This window comes from Acanthaster planci, linkage group LG10 (genome assembly GCF_054643075.1).
Source record: "Acanthaster planci isolate LZ-2023a linkage group LG10, COTS_SCS, whole genome shotgun sequence".
Taxonomy (NCBI): Eukaryota; Metazoa; Echinodermata; class Asteroidea; order Valvatida; family Acanthasteridae; genus Acanthaster; species Acanthaster planci.
The window spans coordinates 18,412,129-18,430,604 of NC_141786.1; the positions used below are offsets into that span (position 1 = coordinate 18,412,129).

At 41.3% G+C, this 18,476-nt stretch overlaps 2 protein-coding genes across 5 annotated transcripts; one reads left to right on the forward strand and one right to left on the reverse strand.

Annotated features, from left to right (window-relative positions):
* Positions 1-1,037: 1,037 nt before the first annotated feature.
* LOC110989461 (uncharacterized) lies at positions 1,038-9,172 on the reverse strand. 3 transcript variants are annotated; one of them, XM_022253852.2, is made up of 7 exons: positions 9,025-9,172; positions 7,662-7,758; positions 6,903-7,166; positions 6,366-6,479; positions 4,604-5,434; positions 3,698-3,961; positions 1,038-3,383 (listed from the first exon to the last, which is right to left on the reverse strand). In XM_022253852.2, exons 1-7 carry the CDS (start codon positions 9,169-9,171, stop codon positions 2,779-2,781), a joined length of 2,322 nt encoding a protein of 773 aa, XP_022109544.2. In that variant the 5' UTR covers position 9,172; the 3' UTR covers positions 1,038-2,778. The 3 variants fall into 3 exon arrangements, with proteins under 3 accessions (XP_022109544.2, XP_022109545.2, XP_022109546.2); XM_022253853.2 differs by having other exon boundaries at positions 9,021-9,172; XM_022253854.2 differs by lacking the exon at positions 9,025-9,172 and adding an exon at positions 8,230-8,451.
* Positions 9,173-10,505: 1,333 nt separating this feature from the next.
* Positions 10,506-18,388, forward strand: LOC110989464 (receptor-binding cancer antigen expressed on SiSo cells-like). 2 transcript variants are annotated; one of them, XM_022253858.2, is made up of 5 exons: positions 10,506-10,599; positions 11,477-11,692; positions 12,974-13,174; positions 14,199-14,297; positions 14,521-18,388. In XM_022253858.2, exons 2-5 carry the CDS (start codon positions 11,510-11,512, stop codon positions 14,734-14,736), a joined length of 699 nt encoding a protein of 232 aa, XP_022109550.1. In that variant the 5' UTR covers positions 10,506-10,599; positions 11,477-11,509; the 3' UTR covers positions 14,737-18,388. The 2 variants fall into 2 exon arrangements, with proteins under 2 accessions (XP_022109550.1, XP_022109549.1); XM_022253857.2 differs by having other exon boundaries at positions 10,512-10,672.
* Positions 18,389-18,476: the final 88 nt, after the last annotated feature.

The following is an 18,476-nucleotide window of genomic DNA, read 5'->3' on the forward strand; positions in this document are numbered from 1 at the left end:
CAAGAAGACTTTCAAACAGCGGTACATCAGTGTTGTAGTTGAGACCATCACAAGACTATGCAGACACAAGACCAGACGCCAGACCAGTCACAAGAAACAGTGTGAAATTAACTAAGGAATGCTTTTGTTGCAGTTCATTTGAATAGCTTGTGACTTGAATTCAGACTGGAGGTCTTGTGTCGGTCTTGTGCTGGTCGTATATGCAGTGATGCGGCTGAACGTCTTCTTTGTGGCGGTGAACCAGCTTTGACTAGAGCACTGACTCCGGTACAGACTGATACCTGCTGGGCGCATTCATGTTTGTGCACAAACCCACGGAAAACTGGAAAATTTGTACGGATTTTGTAGGACTATTTGCATCTGCGTCTGTATTTTTGAACAATGTGTCGGTGAAATCGAATTTTCTCCTTGCGAATAATGAGAAGTTACAGCTGCAGTTACTTAATTTAGCTCACTGATCTTCATTTTATGGGGATCAATGATTTAGCTCTGGGGTATGACCCCGATGATGGGGCAAACTTTGCTCGTGCGTTTTACTGCTCTCGAAATGTCTACACATATCTTTGGGTGATTAGATGCATGGACGTCGAAACACCAAAAGATTTGATTTGCTATTTACAGGAATAACAATAATTTATTCATTTATAAAGCACAAATTTCATATAGACATGTTCAAATGCGCTTTACAATGAAGACATTAAGCTTGGAACAATGAATACATTTACACATGGTTGAGCCGATGGCATACAAGGGCGCCTCGGGCAGCCGCCAAACGACTCACGTTCACCAATATCAGTAACAGGGAGACAAGTAAGGAGCAGTTACAGTTTTAGAGGTGGGAGGAAAACCCCAGAGGAATATTCTGGGTAAAACCCACAGAGTCAGGTTGCGACTGAAAACCCAATCCATATGTGGACCGGGCCGGGAATCGAACCCGGGACCACAGAGGTGGAAGGCGAGGAAAGAACTACTTTTCCGTAGGAAAACAACCTCTCAACAAAAGACTCATTTTCTTAACTTTGCTTGCATCACGTATGTCTTATTGAATTGAAATTTCACAGATTTATTTTTATTTATTCATTTTTTTGCTTATCCGGGGCAGCCCAAACAGTCTAAGCTGGTTTTCTTCGGGGCCCTGTATTTTAGACATACAAACACTTCTTTAAAAAACAAAACGAAAATTACAAATCCCACCAAAAAGTGAAATAAAGGACTTTCTTGAACTAATTAATTTTTAATAAGCATGAAAACGTTCGGAATGAACCAGGAATGTAACAATCGACTTTTGGGGGGCACGTACCCCTACCTCGGGAGATGGTCTGAAAATGCCCACACTGGTTAAAAGACACGCCAAGTGAAACAAAGTAAACCAACCGCACTCAACAAACCACCAAAGAGCATTTGAATAAGGCATCTGTCATTCTCTGATTGTTCTTCTTATTACAAGTTACAGGAGTCACAACGTCTGCTTTTCATAAGAGCGTACATTTTTGCTGCAAACTGCGCGTGAAAAATCACAATATCCCGTTGATAGTGAACCGTCTCTGTACCCCAATTTAAAACTTGATAAAGTGTCAATAGTTACAAAATAGAAACCAGTCTTTATCTAAAAGAAAATCTGTGATACAGTGTGACTTTGCATGTTGAAATGAACAGTACTCCATGACTACGAACAATATATTGAGGTTTCTTGCTTGTTAAAGACAACAAAACCTACCTACAGTCATCAATCGCTAGAATGATGTCTGGACTTGGAAAACCGGCGCGATGTTTACACTTCAACAATCACATTGATAGCTATTGACAATGACCACAATTTAAGGCTCGGGGCCCATTTGCTCTGAATAGAAATAACCAAATTAATTGGCGGAAGAATATAATTAAAGAGGTTTTCTACACATGGAAGAAACAGCTCGGCATAACTCTTTGACTCCCCAACAGCGCCCCAGAGAAGAATTGACTCACTCGTTCCCACTGCGTCATAGGACGTTGGGAAGGGCAAAATTATTGCTTATCACGGTTAGAAGTGAGAGAAGCAAAAAGTCACAGTGACAGAAACACAAAGTATTGCTGGTGACTTACTGCCCTTACCATACATATTTATTCCGTGCGTACATGTCACGCGCACTGATACCCTGCTCTGTTAAAATGAATACTATACATAAATTATAAGTGCTGGACCAAAAATTGCTCTTGCATAAGAAATAGTTTTCCTTCCCTGCGCCCGGAAAAGGCGATGGGGACGAGTGGACAAGAGTTGAAAACATTATCTGGAATTCAAATAAATAGCTTAAAATATCACAAAGAGCATGCTATTTTTTCAGATTTCGACTAGAAGTGTTCCCAATGAATTGATTTTTTTTTATATTTACAGATAAACTCAGAACCACATCAATCTTCTTAATTCTTTCAAATTTTGTTTTGTTTTGTGGTCGCGTTTGCTACTAAAGCCAAGACCTATTGTAACCATCACAAGACCCCTCAACCCAACAAGACCATCAGAAGATTAACAATAAAAGACCTGTGGTCTGAATTCAAGACACAAGCAATTTGAATGCGCTCTGGTCTGAATGTTCATGTGTCACGCTCTTAACCTATTACTAATGTGTCACTGTCATGTAAATTTAATATCTCTTGAAAGGTCTTGTCTGTCATGTGTCGATCTAGTGTTTTTGTGTCTTTTTTGTCTTATGTCGATCTGGGTTGGTATCGTTTTGGTCCTGAATTGATATTTTTTCGTGTCAATCTGGTCTTGTGATAGTCTCAATTACAACACTGTCACGAATTATTAATCTGAAAGGTCTTCACCACATGGTTGTCAGCCACTGCAAGCTTCTTCCCATCAGCTGTCAACGCCAACCCACGAGGGCGTGTCAGATTTGTTGACACCTTCCGGATGTACTTCCCAAACTGGTTGTAGATCAGGATGTGACCCGTGCCTACGTCTCCGACTTCGACAGCGAGGTAAATTCCCGTTCCGTCACAGCACACGCCACTGCAGCTTCGCACGGGTCGGTCGTCGACTGTCGGTCGGATGGTAAACGCCCGGCCTAAGTCGGTGCGCACGTCGACTCTTGCTTGCAAGCAGCCGCTGATCACGAGTCTGTCCTGGCTGTCGACTGCCAAGTAGTGGGGCTCCAAGTCTACGCGTATGGACCGGACGGGTCTAAAGTTTTTAGCTGGATTGTACTCAATCAACATAAAGTTCCTGGTGTCACCAATTACAATGTTGCCAGATTTTCTTACCCCGACGCTGCTCAGTACCTTTGACCGATCTCCTTCTGTTTCAAACTCACGGACAAGCTTGCCATCCTCCATTCTGTACACACAAACCTTGTAGGGGTGCACAACTACCCAGGAATGACGTAGGGCAGCAACATCATCTGGGGGAACAGGTAGAGAAAACAGATTTATTTGACAAACAAAATGTTTACCGAAAGATATCGATTCGAAACAGTTTTCCTGAGTTAGGCTCAGTTATGATGAAGGCATTTTAGAAAGTCAGTTTTATAACAATCATTGGAGTCAGAAAAAACTGGACACTGCCCATAATGAACAGAGGTAATAGGTCTCTCACAACAATCGCTTTGCCTTTGAACTGGTGACAAATAACATGACTGTGACGTTGGAAGATAAACGTCTGCAGGTGCTCATACAAGAGGAAGCTTTTTTCCTGTAACATCTAGCTATTCCTCACTTGCTTCTATCTTGAGGGTACTTGCAACAGTTTGCAGGTCCATTCCATAGTAGATTGCCACTTGCTTGGAGGACGAATCCGTCACCGCTATCTGACCGTCCTCAGAGATTGCTATACCGCGAAGCTTACTCAGTGGTGTCGAGTCGGCGTACCCTCCACTCGACGAGCTAGCCAACCGCTTCAAGATGGCAGTCACCCTCGGTTCTTTGTTTGGTGCCGGCGCTTGGTAACTGACAGATCGTTGGTACGGCGATCGTTCCTGACCTGGAATAACCGTAGGGATCAGATACTGTGCTCAGACATTGATTCTGTGTTTTCTTTTTTTAAAAACTTGTGTGAAGAATGGGATGGTAGATTAGCTTATTTGAAGTACGGTAGACACAATTGACATGGGCTATTTGAAGTAGGTGAAATTTGAGGAAACTCAAGAATCTCACCCAAACTAAATAGTGTCTGCGCCGTACCTCATGTAAAAATGAAAGTACAAGAACAGTTTGAACAGTAAAAAGGTAACGTCGACTCAGACTGAGATAAGTGAAAATATGGTTTAATGAAAAATGTACGTGCATATTAAAGTTGGTCACTTTAACAAACTACAATAAAAGCACAGATTAAAATCAGGTCGACTTAAAAAAAATGAAGGTTTTAATGGGGAACTTAAACGAATGGAGTATTTTGGACATTCAAATAATATCGTTTGCAAGCATAAGACATTTTAATTGATATTTCTGTAAATTTTGGACGGCCTTGAATCAGGGTCAACTTTCGTTTATTGGAGCATACATGCATTATACACTCTTGAAGGGTCTGTCTGTTGTCATTTTGCTCTAAATCAATGGCTGTCTCAACCGCCTTCTACATAATGAGACAGAGAATTAAGAAGCCATACAGCAAGAACTTACATACCCGTGTTACCTTCCAGTGCAACCTGTACTTCGTTCATGTCGGGTCGTTTTTGATAGTCCTGGTTCCAGCATCGATTCAGGAGGTCGCACAGGTGCTTGGGACAATCTTTTGGGAGCTTAAGGCGACCCTTTTTCCGATACACCGTTTCGAAGATCTCAAGCTGTTGCAGGCCGGAGAAGGGAACTTGACCAGTGAGGAGTTCCCAAATGACCACCGCAAAGGAGAACACGTCTGACTTGGCTGTGACCTTGGGTTTCATCGACGACTCTCCTTGGTTTCCCATGGCCTCGGGTGCCATCCAGGGCCAGGAACCCCGGACACCGACGGTGCTGACCGTATTAATGATTTTCCGCGCGGATCCGAAGTCGCATATCTTCAGCGTGTCATCCTCCGTGATGACGAAATTGGGCGACTTAACGTCACCATGCAGGTAATGCATGCAATGGAGGTATCCCAGGCCTCGAGCGCCCTCAAGAGCCCACTTCAACCAGTAAAACCTTTTGACCTCCGACCAACAGCTTCGATGTTTTTCTATAAAAGCGTACAGCGAGCCCTTCTCGGCGTATTGTGTCACTATAACACACATGTCCGGTGGACACTGTAGTTTGCCGATTCCCATCAACCGGACAATGTGTCTGTGTTTCAACTTGGACAGAATGAGGAGTTCTTCCTCTTTGTAATTCAAACAGTACTTTGCGGCAACCTCGACCGGACCTGACGGGGAGTTCCAAACAGCCTTGTATACTTTACTTCGGCTGTCTGGGGGACTAATTTGCGTTTCAGTTTTGATGTCAGACACATTGATTTCATTGTAGCCGCCTGCACTTGGATCTGTGTAGGAAAAACATCTTTTGGTTGTAATTTTCAAGCTAATTGTTCGTTCATGGGAGTGTCGTGAGACCTATCATTTCTGCCACACCCCCTGGTAACCTTTAAAGTTAATTACCGACTTTCGAGTCTTGAGATTTCAATACAACTAAATCAAGGTACACTTGCAGTGGGTATTTGTACAACTTTGTAACGTATTTGTTTAACAAGCACTTCAAATAATGCTGGTTAAAAGGATCATGTAATGGATTTTTAAGTGTGATGTCATCAAAGGCATAAAACCTAAGCGTTAAACCAATCTATGCTCTTTCACGTTGGAATTGTTTTTTCTTACTGAGATGATTCAATTTTGGATTCGGTTCAAGTGAGGAAAGTTTTCTTACAACATGTTTTCACTAAGCAAGTTTTGGGTTATCACAAGAAACCTCTAAAGTAAGCAGAGTCCGTTTGCAATAAAGGAAAAAATCAATGGGAGGAATCAAAATGGGATAATACATGTAGGTAACTATAAAGTCGTCAAATAGAATTCAAACTGTTCCGCGTTTACCCCAGGCTAAGGCCAGTTCACATTAACAGTTTTATCGGTGTTTGGTCCCTGTTCCTCCATTGTAATCTGCATCAATGTCCAGATAGATGGAGTGGAAACCAGTCCAGCGTCCTTTGCATCACCTACACACTGGTCTCTTGCCAAAAATACCATTCATTTATTTTCTGTATTTCCATGAATAAAATATTCGGTATTTTATAAGGCAAGGTCTTTATGTTTGTGCAGCATAACCGTTTGTTGCCGAATGGTAACTATTTTCACTGTCAATAATCTGTATAAGTCTATTTAAGTAGGCCTACTTCATCGTCTTCCTCCGTAGCTTCCTTCTCTTAGAGACGTGTTGCCATTTTATATTTGAATTCGTAACAAGTTCACGAGTTTGTTTACCTTTTGTGAAAATCGCGTCTGTTTCCAAAATGTCTTCGTCGCACTCAGAGAGCCGTGGCTCATTGATGAGTTTTGCAGCACCACTGTCACCATCTTTGGTATGACTTTCTAAGTCTGAAATACAATGTACACTGAATCCTTAATGTCAATTTTTTTCTTCAACTGCAATTCAGACATCTGCATTTTCGTTTGGAAAACATTCTATTTACTGCATGGACCGGCTTCCCCATCTAAGGCCGCCAGTGTATCGCCCAACCTTTAACAGTGCCAAGTGCATTAAATTCATTTGGTCAGTAACCCTGATTCAGTCGTTTCGCCCACCGGGACAGGCATGAAAATAAGTTTATACCCGTCTGAGGAGTCAGATAGAACCACCCACAATACCTTGCGGGGCTTCGATGGCGTTTGTGCAGGAGATTAACGAGTGTAAGGACCCAGGGATGAAGCTACGTGTACTAATTAGGAGGTTGGAAATCTGTTAAAGCGCTTCTTGGAGTGTTCATTGCGATTTATTATCAGCAACCTCGTCCTGTGTACCTGGCAACAGATTGAACTGCTGGATAATATCAAGTCTCCTGATTTCTTGCAACTCCTTGCCCAGCGTTCTGGATTGGTCACTTCTCGATGACTGCCGCTGTCTCCATTTTACGAGCATATTGAAGATCTGAATCTCTGTCTGGCCTTGACTGTCGGTCTTGAAGTTGGAGATCTCAGGCGCAGTAAAGCCCAGGAAGGAAGCCAACTTTTGCCAATCAGAGCCGAGTCTTTCGGAAATTTTGCGCAAAGTCTTGTCACTCAGGACTGAAAGCAGATATCCCAAAAACAATCCAAATGTGATGAAAGATGTCATCAATTGCTAGTTTATCTTTTTAACTACATGTAACTGAAATCTTGATGAAACCTCGTTTCAATCGATGAGGTGTGCTTCTTTTCGAGGCGGATTCGTCCAGTGAAGTGAACGTGCATATCCAATGTTTAATTTAACAAAACAGGATTAATATACTTTGGTAAAGGGCTTTCCAGTAGTACGCGAAATTCGTCTGTGACGAATTTGAATATTGGAAATCATGAACTTGAACAATTGTTTTTAAAAATAGCCCAGAAAACGTATAACTGCATGTGTAAATAAAAAGCGATAAATACACTGAATAAAAAGAAGGAAATTAACTGCGCACTAACAGCTTTGATTCTTAAAATCAATGCTGGATATGCTTCAAGGAGTCAAAAGACAGAGCCACTGTGAATTGTTCGTCATAGAAAATCTTTTTCCAATGATCAAATTGATAACCTGTTCACCTTGATTTGCCCTGACATCTCTTTGCGGTTCATCGACATCATCCATCTTGACACCTGCCATCATTTCTGCTAAAGTATCTCCTTGTTTATCCAAACTCTTTTTCAGGAAATGAATAAAACAATACAAACAAAGTAAGCAAAGAAAAGAGCCATTGGGATCATCAGAAATTTAGTAGCGAGAAAGTATTTATGACATGAGTAACATTACAGGTTTTGCGTGTGAACGTAGAACCAAATTCCCCCGCACAAACTGTTGACGGAGGGATGAGCCAATCCCATCTAAATCCCAGCCCACCCCACTTCCACCTCTTAATTACCCCACGTTCACATCCCAACTCCTCCCCCACCTCATCACCTTTCGATGTCAGCCAGCCATAACTCAGAGAGACAACACTGTTTTGAGGGTAGGCCTACTAATGAAACTGCTACTCAGCACGAATGGAGCACATAATGTCCAAATATTTCAAATGTGCTGTTTCTGTAAAGGCTGAGGCATGTAATCTCAAAAACATGAGATATCTGTGGATAGTGCTTCCTGTGTACATAGTAGTGAGTGGGAATCTCCTACCCAAAATCCTGCGGCCTATCAAATCTCGTGAGACTGTCTTTTAATGGTCAGCACTCATCCGCTACTCTCTGGCTCAGATTAGCGCAACTGTTTTGTCACGGTGCCGTTTATCCTTCAATTTTTTACTGTTATACTTCAGTACAATGCAATTCGTAAACATTGGTAATAAAATGTAAGCGATCATCTCTCGGGAATCCCCGATATATGCGCTTGATGATGTCGGGGGAATCCCCGTCCAAAAATAAACACTTGGGAATTCCGGAAATCTTTGCCTATATGTTCTTTGCGTAAAATGACTGGTTACAAGTTCCTTATTTTACTCTCGAAACTGAATTGTATGATCTGAAATCATAATTAGGTCTATTTATTATAGTTATTAGTTTACGTCTCATGCTGTGCCAATGTTGAATTTGATGATACGGAGGCCAGTTTGTTCATGAACCTGTCAGTCGAATTTCCTATTGGATCCCTCTATTTAATACACATAATGTGCAGGCTAAAACATACATTGTAAAGCCTTTCCGAAACCAGGAAACAAAATAATATACATTGGTTGATTCTTATGTCCGGTATTAATTTGAACAGGTTCCGAGAACGCTAATGTTAGCACACGATCATGAAGCTGACCTGCGGTTATCATTTTATTCAGCACGTAACTGAACGCAAACTCCTGTGGAGAATTTCCGGGTAATTTACTGCAAATGAAGTGTGAAGTTCAAATTTGAAACACCAAACCAGACTGGATGTGATTTTGTATTTACGGTACATGTACATGAAAAATGAAGACTCACCTACCGGCTGTTCTCGTCCTACAACTTTTCCTGAGAAGTCCTGCCTCTGTCCATTTAGAGCTTTGAACTGTGTGCAGGATGGGGGTTCGAAAAGTTGCATTGGCCAACTAATAAAAAAAATGCTTGTGACTGAAGTGGTCAACACATACATGTAAGGTCATCAACCTTGGAATAAGCTAGACTTGTTCAATGTCCCTTCCCTGTTTTTTCTTGATGTGGGTAACAAATTCCCATCACTGCATGATTAATAATCACCATAAAAAGAGAACCAAAACAAACAAAAACACAAACAAAAACAAAAGAAGAAATGTATATGGTTATTCATGATTTACAGCCGGGCATTCACTAGAGCGTATACACTGTACTAGTGATTATGCTCTGGTTGAGGTCAGCGGGTTTTTAATCTAAAAGTCGTGCAAAACTCGTAGCTGGCCTTACTGACGATATCAAGAACGTGTGCACAGTATGGCTTGTAGCACGTTGTTGATGAGTGCATCGGGCATAGGGAGAGGGCAACTTTATTATCACAATGTTGGAAATGATTCCAGGTCTTATCACAATCGTTTGAATTTGCTGGAAAAAAATGATAATAAAAGATATCACCAAATAGGCACCACCAGCTGCCCCATTCATCTATGAATAGCCAGGCACCATTTATGGCTGTAAATGATTAGCCAAAATCGTTTGTAACCTCGTCACTCCTTCCCAACTTTGAAAATGGAGCTCATCCCCCTCCCCTTACGTACAATAGTCACGCTTTCATTTCTACACTGAGAGGGAGCCAAAATCCAGGGAGTCTTAACAATTAACAATACGTTGCATGTCCTTGCTGGTGGTGGTGCGTCCACACAATGGCCAGAAATCACGTGATATGTTCGTTCCACAATGCTATACATGACCTAATCCAAATCTTTTGGACTTCTTCTAGCTATCCCAGATGCTACTTTTAGAGGGGGTTTCACTAATGGGGTCATCTAAGCAGTCACTGAAACAGGGCGGGCCAAATCTACACTCCCTTATGTTTGTGCACAAAATGCCCCCCCCCCAATCTGGCCATGCGGAAAAAAATTCTGTGAGTGACCACGTCAAAATGACACACACAGGCTTGCCTGAGAAGGTTTCCATCTCTTTTATTCAGAAAGCTAGCGGGAGAATGTAATTTATGAGTCCTTTGTAATAATAAATATGATTTGACCTAAGTTTTGGACAAAGTGCCGCCCAGTGCAGTTGCAAAAAATGACACACTGCCACCTCGAAGTGTTAATTTAAACGCAGCATAAAAGTAAAGAGAAACGAGGTGACGGAACGACGCGACATGATGTCGCAACGGAGCTCTCGTAGCGTCAATTTGGGGCGACGGGACGACACGGCGCACGGTTTTGGCGGTTACAGAACACCATAACTTTCAAGTAGGGCACAAGGTACAATTGTAATTGACGGACTTAATACAAGTCTATTCGTATCTGTTCTTATGTTTCTTAGACTCACCTCTAGAGGGCGCATTCAACATGACAGCAGGCACAATCGTGGCCCGTGATCGACCCTGACTTCATAAACGTGGCGACATGTCATTTTTCAAGTGAATCATTCTCTTTCCTGATTAAGAATTAATATTGCCATTGTGAAACAAAGTATATATGCCTTGCTAACAGGTACTGTGCTGCTTTTTCGTAGGAAACTAGTTTTCTTTGTAGGCCTAATGCCGGCCGGTCCTATTCTGACCAACGATGGCCAAGATCGGTGCCCCCCATCCTTTACAAATTACATGTAAATACATTAGGCCCGCAATAATTTAAGTCCAACATGTCTAAACACATGACACAACACTCTTAGTCTTTTGGGGGACTTTTGACTGTTGCAGTGGCACCGACGTAAACAGGCTCACAGCTAAAACATTCAATAGTGAAAAGACTGATTTTTAAGGTGTTTACATTACAGCCATGTTACAAAGTCATGTTTTAGGGTTAGGGACTTGCCTGACTTCATCATGTACATGTACTTGTTTGCCCTTGGTTGATATATCAGAAAGAAAAAAATAGGAGTTTATATAAACACCAACATGACCAAGGGGAGAAATTATAAGATGGATGTTTTGGATATCTGCAGGTAGGCCTAATTATGTTTTTTTACATTTTCAGCAAGGAGGTGAAGTCAAAACAAGTTTTACAAAGACACAAGACTAGTGCCCTTGGTTTCAAGAAGGCCGTGGTCTTTTCAAACTGGAAAAAATCATTAGGCCTATGTATGAATATTAGAATGTGCATGTACATGTAATTAATGCAGACTTCCACCCTTAATTCACTGCACACCACTGTTGGCCCTGCTTCTGGTATGAATGCCAGAGTCAGTCCATTACACTTGTTTTTCCGCATTCATGGAGCTGTAAATAACCAGTACTAGTACACGGCTTGTGACATTGGGAGATTCTAATTTGTAAACATTCCCTATCACCACAGGTGCACCACTACAGTTCAAAGGTTACATCCCCAATGGCTACCTTCCGATGCAATAAGTGGTTCATATGCAGCTTTATTGCTGCTGTCTTGGGCTTTTTGAAGCGGATCTTGTTCGGCAGGTTCCATCGCCGGAACAGAAGCGACACTAACTTGCCAACTCTTGCCAGTAACATCAGCACGCCAGCAGCTGCAGACAACTCACTGAGTGAAAGAAACGTGAGCTCTGCCCTTACATGTACCTTTTTGACCCAGCATATTGGTTGAGCACTAACTGAATACTTCCTTTGCTACCAAAGAAAGAGCTGTTTTTGGTGAAAAAAAATGTAGTGTCTTTCCCACTGCCTGTCCACCTATCCTGAGGTTAGGAAAAAGCAAATTAGGACAGGCAGCTTTTCCTTGTTCAAAATTCACAAGCTCCCATATTCCACATTAAATCTTTAACACTGATGAACGAGTCTTCACATTTTCTACCATAGTACTTGGTGCAGCTAATGCCCTCAGTTAGCACGGAAGGATGTCGGATTCAAGAACTTTCATGAGACAAGACAGCCAGAAGGCAGTGGCGTATCCAGCTTTTTGTGTGGGGGCGGGGGACAAATTCAAAGCAACTGTGGCTTCAGGCTTATCCAACATGATGTTGGGGAGTTGAAAAAAATATCAAAAGCCTTACACATGGTCCTGACATCCTTGCTTTTATTTCATGGTGTTGTTGTTGTAACAGGGAAAAATGGCACGCTATGGGGAATCAGCAAAACAACAAAATCTCTGACTAAACCAAGGATCTTTGAAGGAGAAGTCGCAGGAACCTAAATTAATAAGGACTCAGTCACCAATATTTGACTCCAAAAAAAGGGACAAAAAAAATTTATAAATGAAAAAAGTACAGGAAAAATGCAAAAAAACTAAAAGGACTCAAGGACTTAAAACACCCAAAGGCTTAGTTTTTAAAAGACTCAAACCAAAACCCAAACCCAACACAGTGCGTAAAATGGACCTTATGAGTTTACACTCAGACTTCAATCACTGACTCCTAGCAGAATAGGACTCAAGCAGAAAAACCACACTCCAGTTAGGAGGAACAATACATAGGTACATGTGAAGGTGACTGGTCTCTGCTGATCTGCTACACTGAGTGTGACCAGACCATGTGGTAACTCTATATGGGGGAAGCTGGGGCTTAAACAAATAAACAGGGGGGCACATTGTCATAGGGTTTTTGTGCTAGTAGTTGATAAATACATGTAAATATACAGATCTTACTTTCTTTCCCACTCACCTACATGTATGAAGCAGTCTCAAAGTCGTCCTAGTCCTGTATTGTACCGGTATACCTGTACATGTACATATTCACAACTACATGTGTTTGAACCCTATCTTCTATCAAACATCCTCCCTTTTGTTCCAGAGGGAGCAGGGCAAGCACCTCCCATGATGCCCCTGACCAGAACCTTGTTAATTATCTGTCATGAATTTTGTCACTGTTTGTCCTCTGATCAGGAAGATATTGCAGACTGGGATGATTGGGACTATGCGGGGGCACCTACAGATATCATTATTGAACCAAACAACCCCAGCATAGGCCCAACGGCAGCTGAGGGTGGGGCACTGGCCCCAGTTGGAGGGGGTGTGTCCCCACATGATGATGACATACCTGAGATGGACTACTTTAGTGACATGGCGCCAACGTTGAAAAAAACTGTGAGTCTAAATCTGAGGAGATCCGCTCAAATTTGAATCTGTGATATGATAATTTCAGCTAATGATAAATACACCGAAGCATATACGTATCTGCTGATTAATAGATGGATCGCACCTGCCAAGTCACATGACCAATAGTGGGTATCAAACATTAACAAATATGGCGTCCACCCATAGCAATGTGTATTTTGATTATTGTTTTACATCATGAAGCTGATTTTCGGTATAACACTCAGCACATAAGTAGTCTGAGTAATTTACCAACCATTGGCTTTATTTTCGCTATTTTGACACTTATGACGCATTACGCTTTAGGAGGATGCCATGTTTGTTGATGTTTAATACCCATTATAGGTCACATGACTTACTGGGTGCAGTCTGTCTATTATGGAAGAAACCTGTTGATCTTAATTTTTTTACCAATCAGAGTGTTGGACTTTCTTTAAACTTGATGATGTACAGGTAAAACTGGAAGAACAATACATAGTAAGCTGACATCCTAAAGTGGTCAGCTGACATACTATTGTGGTCAGCTGACATACTGTTGTGGTCAGCTGACACACTATTACTCTATATCAACCTATCAACAACATGTAACTTCTATTCTTAATTGTGTCATATAATGTGTAAGAAATTTTTATGCTCATGTAGCTATTTTAGACAGTGTTTTGGATCTCTTATGTTGAACAAGTTCTGGAAAAGCAGGCAATTAAACCATTATCATGCATGCAACTTTTCCTTGGATCAGCTAAGCTCCACGTTTTTTTGCTTCACACTGCCATTTAAAATTTAAAAACAAACTCCAGTTGCCTGCATTATCCAGCAGGAGAAAGTACCGAAGACTTCAACCGACTGCATTGGTTCTTTTCCACCTGAAGTTGTCAAGCAGCACAGACTGAAAATTCACCCTGGTCTCAAAACCAAACTCTGGCACTGTTTTTGGTATGTTCAGCAAAAATCTGAACCAGACCAGTTTCAAATTACAGCTCATTTGATTTTCCTTATTTTTTTCTTTATTTGGCAGGTTTTGATTAGGAAAAAGGATCGCAGTCGAGCGGGGTTGCCCAATAGCGGTGTATCTAATCGGCTTTCTATGAATGTTGATATTACACCTGTTGCCTCGGTAAGAAGGCCCTTGCAGGGGTAATGTGTTCACTGCTTAAACATAAAGGAGGAACTTTTCTTGAGATAGGCATGTAGGTTTTCACTTACTCATCTCCATGAGCCAGCAAATCTGACGTAAGTCTTTTTGACCATTTTCATTGCCCTTTTTGTCTTTTGTTCCATTTCAAAATTTTCAAACATGCATCTTGAGCAGTTCCCATTTTAATCATTCTCAACTGCAGTCAGAATTATCGGCGTGGGACGATGAAATGGATGGCACGTGGGAAGATGAAGCCAGCGCATTGGACCTGTCCAGGGACGCCGACCGCGTCATCAAGGAGAAGAAGCAGGCTGAACGTGATCGGCGAGCGGCCGAGCAGCACCGGAAAAAAATGGAGCGGGAAGCGCAGCGGGCCTTTAAGAAAGACGGTGGGAAACTGGCGGTCAAGCTAAAGTGATGTCAGTATGGTGCGTAGATTTGTATATAATGTGTACATTGTATACACACTAAGCAATTAATGGCAGAACTTGGGGTGCCAAAATACAAAGGGAATCTTGAAGAATTGAGTTTTACAGAGAAACAGATGTCATGTTCATGTGATGATTGTAAGATGAGCAGGAAATTGGACTGCAATAGGGTTCGAAACCACCACCTCTGGATTCAAACAGGAGTCATCCAACCCTGTCATTTTGGTGCCTCATGATGTATATACAGTGTTATTGCTACGTTGGTCGAGGATCTCCACCACAGCGTTCTACCGTCTGGCACTAAGCTTGATGAAACAACCCACCGACAGGCACAAAAATCCTTTACAAATCCCTGAAAAAACATTAGTCACTCTGAACATTTCATGTTTTTACCTGGAAGAATTGAAAAAGTTTAACTATTAATCAATTTGGAAAGAAAACTCACTGAAAAGCAATGTAGAGTCCCCTTACGCGAGCCCCTGCACCCCTGGCTATGACCCGTAAGACTCCGGTCGCTTTGCAATCTCCATTCCCCATTACTAAAGCGTCCTGCACTAAAACATGGCTGGCTATAACACTGATAGTGTATTATGATTTTAGGGTGTGATCCTTGGCACCGTTTGGCAAGTCCGAGACACTTTCTTGAACACTGGCCAGTTTCCCTTGTAACCTCTTCAAAAAAATGTAGATGGGGTACCGGGCCAAATCGACCAAGGGTCGACGTATGGTAGTTGCTGATTGAACATGCCCAGTTGGTCCTGCGACATCTGACTAGTGCCCTTGAAGAAAGCAAACGGGAGGTACAAAAGAACACAGGGCTGGAGAAATCAGTGAATACGATCAGCGCTCCAAAGGACAAGAATTTTTCAATGTGAGGCAATACCTTTAATTAAGACAAACGTCAGGTTCCTTCCTGTCACAGATTGTCCAGTACATAAATGGATTTAGGATTTGACAATCTCTCAAACGAACTGGACAATGTTGCCCCTTTCATACCAAGAGCTCTGCCATTGATTGTCGGTGCTGTTTTGTTATTTTTTATAGGAGGACAAGTTCCTTCAAAATAGTAGAAAGCTCTGGACTCTACAAAACCTGTGGTTTTGATTATGGTTTCTGTCAATTTGTGTTGTCTTGTTCGAAATGACTTGCTTGATTATGGTTAAATTTTCATTTTTTTTGTACCCTGCTAATGAATCTCAGAAAAGCGTTTGCACAGTTCAACTCATTGCCTTTCATTACTTCTAACAGTTCCTTAAATTAATGAACCACACCACCAAAAGCAACCCTTTCTACGTTTTGCTTTTTGTTTTGTTTGGATTTGCCTTTAATGCGTTGCTATGTTTTTTTCATGAAATTTCCGTGAAAATTTTATAAAAATGTATGTTGGCCATTTGGGGGATTATTTTTGGAAAGTTTAACAGTTTCCTCTTGTTTTGAACACCCATCGTTTTTTTACATGTTCAGGTTGCTTAACCCTAACAGTCCCAAATCCTCCAATTTCAATACAATTTTACATACACCCTAGGGGGTTAGGCTTAATAAGCATTGTTGCATGTTTTTATTGACACAGACATACCGAATTGTTCAAAACGTGCGTACATGTTTAATGAGTACTTATGTCCTACCTGCTCAAGGATCCCTATTATTAACCATATTGCACATAGGGATGATAGTTAATTTGTGAAAACTTGATATTAATGATCAAGGCGAGGTACATGTACAGGTACACAGGTTAGTTTGGTACTGTACGTGTACATATATGAATGCTGTGGACTCACATAGTCGCAAAGTTATGAAAATATATTACATGAATGAGCAGTTCTCGTTGAAATTTAAAGGTCAACAGAAATTGAAAACTTTTAGTTCACGTTAAGTATTTCAAAATAACCATAAAGACGTAACCATTTCAAAAACATCATAAATTCAATGTTTATCCCATCAATACATGTACTTTCAAATGAATAAAAAGATCCTGCGTTTCCCCGCCCACAAAAAAATCCCATTTTAGCCGTTCACGCTCCCAGGCTGGTTTGACGACGTCATCGGCAGAACGCCTGCATGTACAGTGTACATGTACATTGCGTGATTGCACAAGAAATACACGTAATGACTTTGTCTTTTAATTTCTACTTTGAACTGAGACAGTGTTTACCTGTGGGCCAAACTACATCAAACAGAACATGGTCTATTGCAAGCGTGCTAAACTGCATGTACTGTGTGCAATTAGGCAATGAATTTATGATGTTTTTGAAATGGTTACGTATTTATTGTTAATTCAATACTTCACGTGAACTAAATGATTTCAGTTTCTGTTAACCTTTAACAGAGCTCTCAATACTGTTGCACGTGCATGATATTTTTATGGCCTTTCTCCTTATTTGTATCGATTAATTTTGTGTGTGTGTGATCGTGAACGAACATCTCGAAGACATTGGCTGTTTGTTGTCTTGATAAAAGGAATATCAAGTTAAAGACTTTGAACGAGTATAAAGTAACTTATTTTACCCTATCCGATTCCCTGCTGATATTCTATTAATTTGCAACGTGTGATGTAACTTATTCAGCCTGTCATTTAGACAGATTTGATTGCCCAAAGACCAGGGTCAATACATTGCGCATGCGCACAAAAACGTAATGCATGTGGACTTGTATTGATAATGACAGTAAAATACCCACAGTGCTTTGCGACATGGGCTCATTTTAACTCCCACGCAGATTATTTTGAAGAAAATTTGTATTTACCAATGCTCACCAGTAGGGTAGTAAAAAGCGGTACATTGAATGAATAATTAATACTGTCCAAAAGTGCTCAGGTGGTAGGGAACCAGCGAATTAACAAGTTTGTTTGGACCAGTCTGCTGACTCGTAGGTGCGGTTTTCTGTTGAAAGTAGACAGGAGACTAGCACTTAAACCTACAAATCCATGAAGACGTGTAGTGAAGCATTCCCTGGGCAAATTACTGGCGAGATCAGTCGGGCTTGTCCATTTTATTATGAACGTTCTCATTAGGCAGTTAGCTGAGGTGAAATTGGATGGCTGAAAATGGTCACTTGTCATAAGTGTGAGGGTGTTGCATTGAAGGAAACACATGCCCTGATGACAGACCATGACAGACTTGAAGTCAGCAGAGGGCACATGAGTGACCAAACGTTAGCGCCAGCGCCGATCACGTGCGTGAAACCACTCCGGGCATGCAATGAAATGTCACTCAAATGATCCTACATAATTGACCCATTTTACAAAATGATGTACTTGATGGCAATTTGCCGTAATTGTTGGGACATTCGCCGTACTCCCGTCAGGGGTTTCCTCTGTAGGTGGTTCATGTACCTAGACAGGTCAATTGTAAATGAAAACAGATAGTTCATAACCAGTGATGCAACCGCGCTCCTGCCTGGTCCAACCATCTATTGTCCGGGCGAATTTTGTTTAGCTACAGTGAATTGATTACTGTAGGAACTTGCACAGATTTTGTTGTAAGGATTCACATATACCGTACCTTAAAGTGCCCTTTTCGGCCTTTTCCAAACACTAACTTTTAATGTCGTTGTAAATCTAATCGATGGTGTTATTACTTTATATGAAAAAAGAAATAAAGCAATCATGAGAACTCCTGAACGGTTTTCTCTTTGCAGATGGTAGTTCTCGTGTGTGTTTTCGTAGATTTTAACATTGCATGTAACAGTCGGACAGCAAGGTACGCGCTTTATTGTGCTTTGGGGCACCGTG

Bases quoted from the DNA above. Each gene is read 5' to 3' on its own strand.
- LOC110989461 (XM_022253852.2), bottom strand. From the start codon at position 9,171: ATGTATGTGTTGACCACTTCAGTCACAAGCATTTTTTTTATTAGTTGG. The intron at 7,759-9,024 runs GTAGGTGAGTCT...TTCCTGAAAAAG, and splicing joins TTGTAGGACGAGAACAGCCG to AGTTTGGATAAACAAGGAGA. The intron at 7,167-7,661 runs GTGAACAGGTTA...ATCTGCTTTCAG, and splicing joins AGATGTCAGGGCAAATCAAG to TCCTGAGTGACAAGACTTTG.
- LOC110989464 (XM_022253858.2), top strand. From the start codon at position 11,510: ATGGCTACCTTCCGATGCAATAAGTGGTTCATATGCAGCTTTATTGCT. The intron at 11,693-12,973 runs GTGAGCTCTGCC...TCCTCTGATCAG, and splicing joins ACTCACTGAGTGAAAGAAAC to GAAGATATTGCAGACTGGGA. The intron at 13,175-14,198 runs GTGAGTCTAAAT...TTTATTTGGCAG, and splicing joins CGCCAACGTTGAAAAAAACT to GTTTTGATTAGGAAAAAGGA.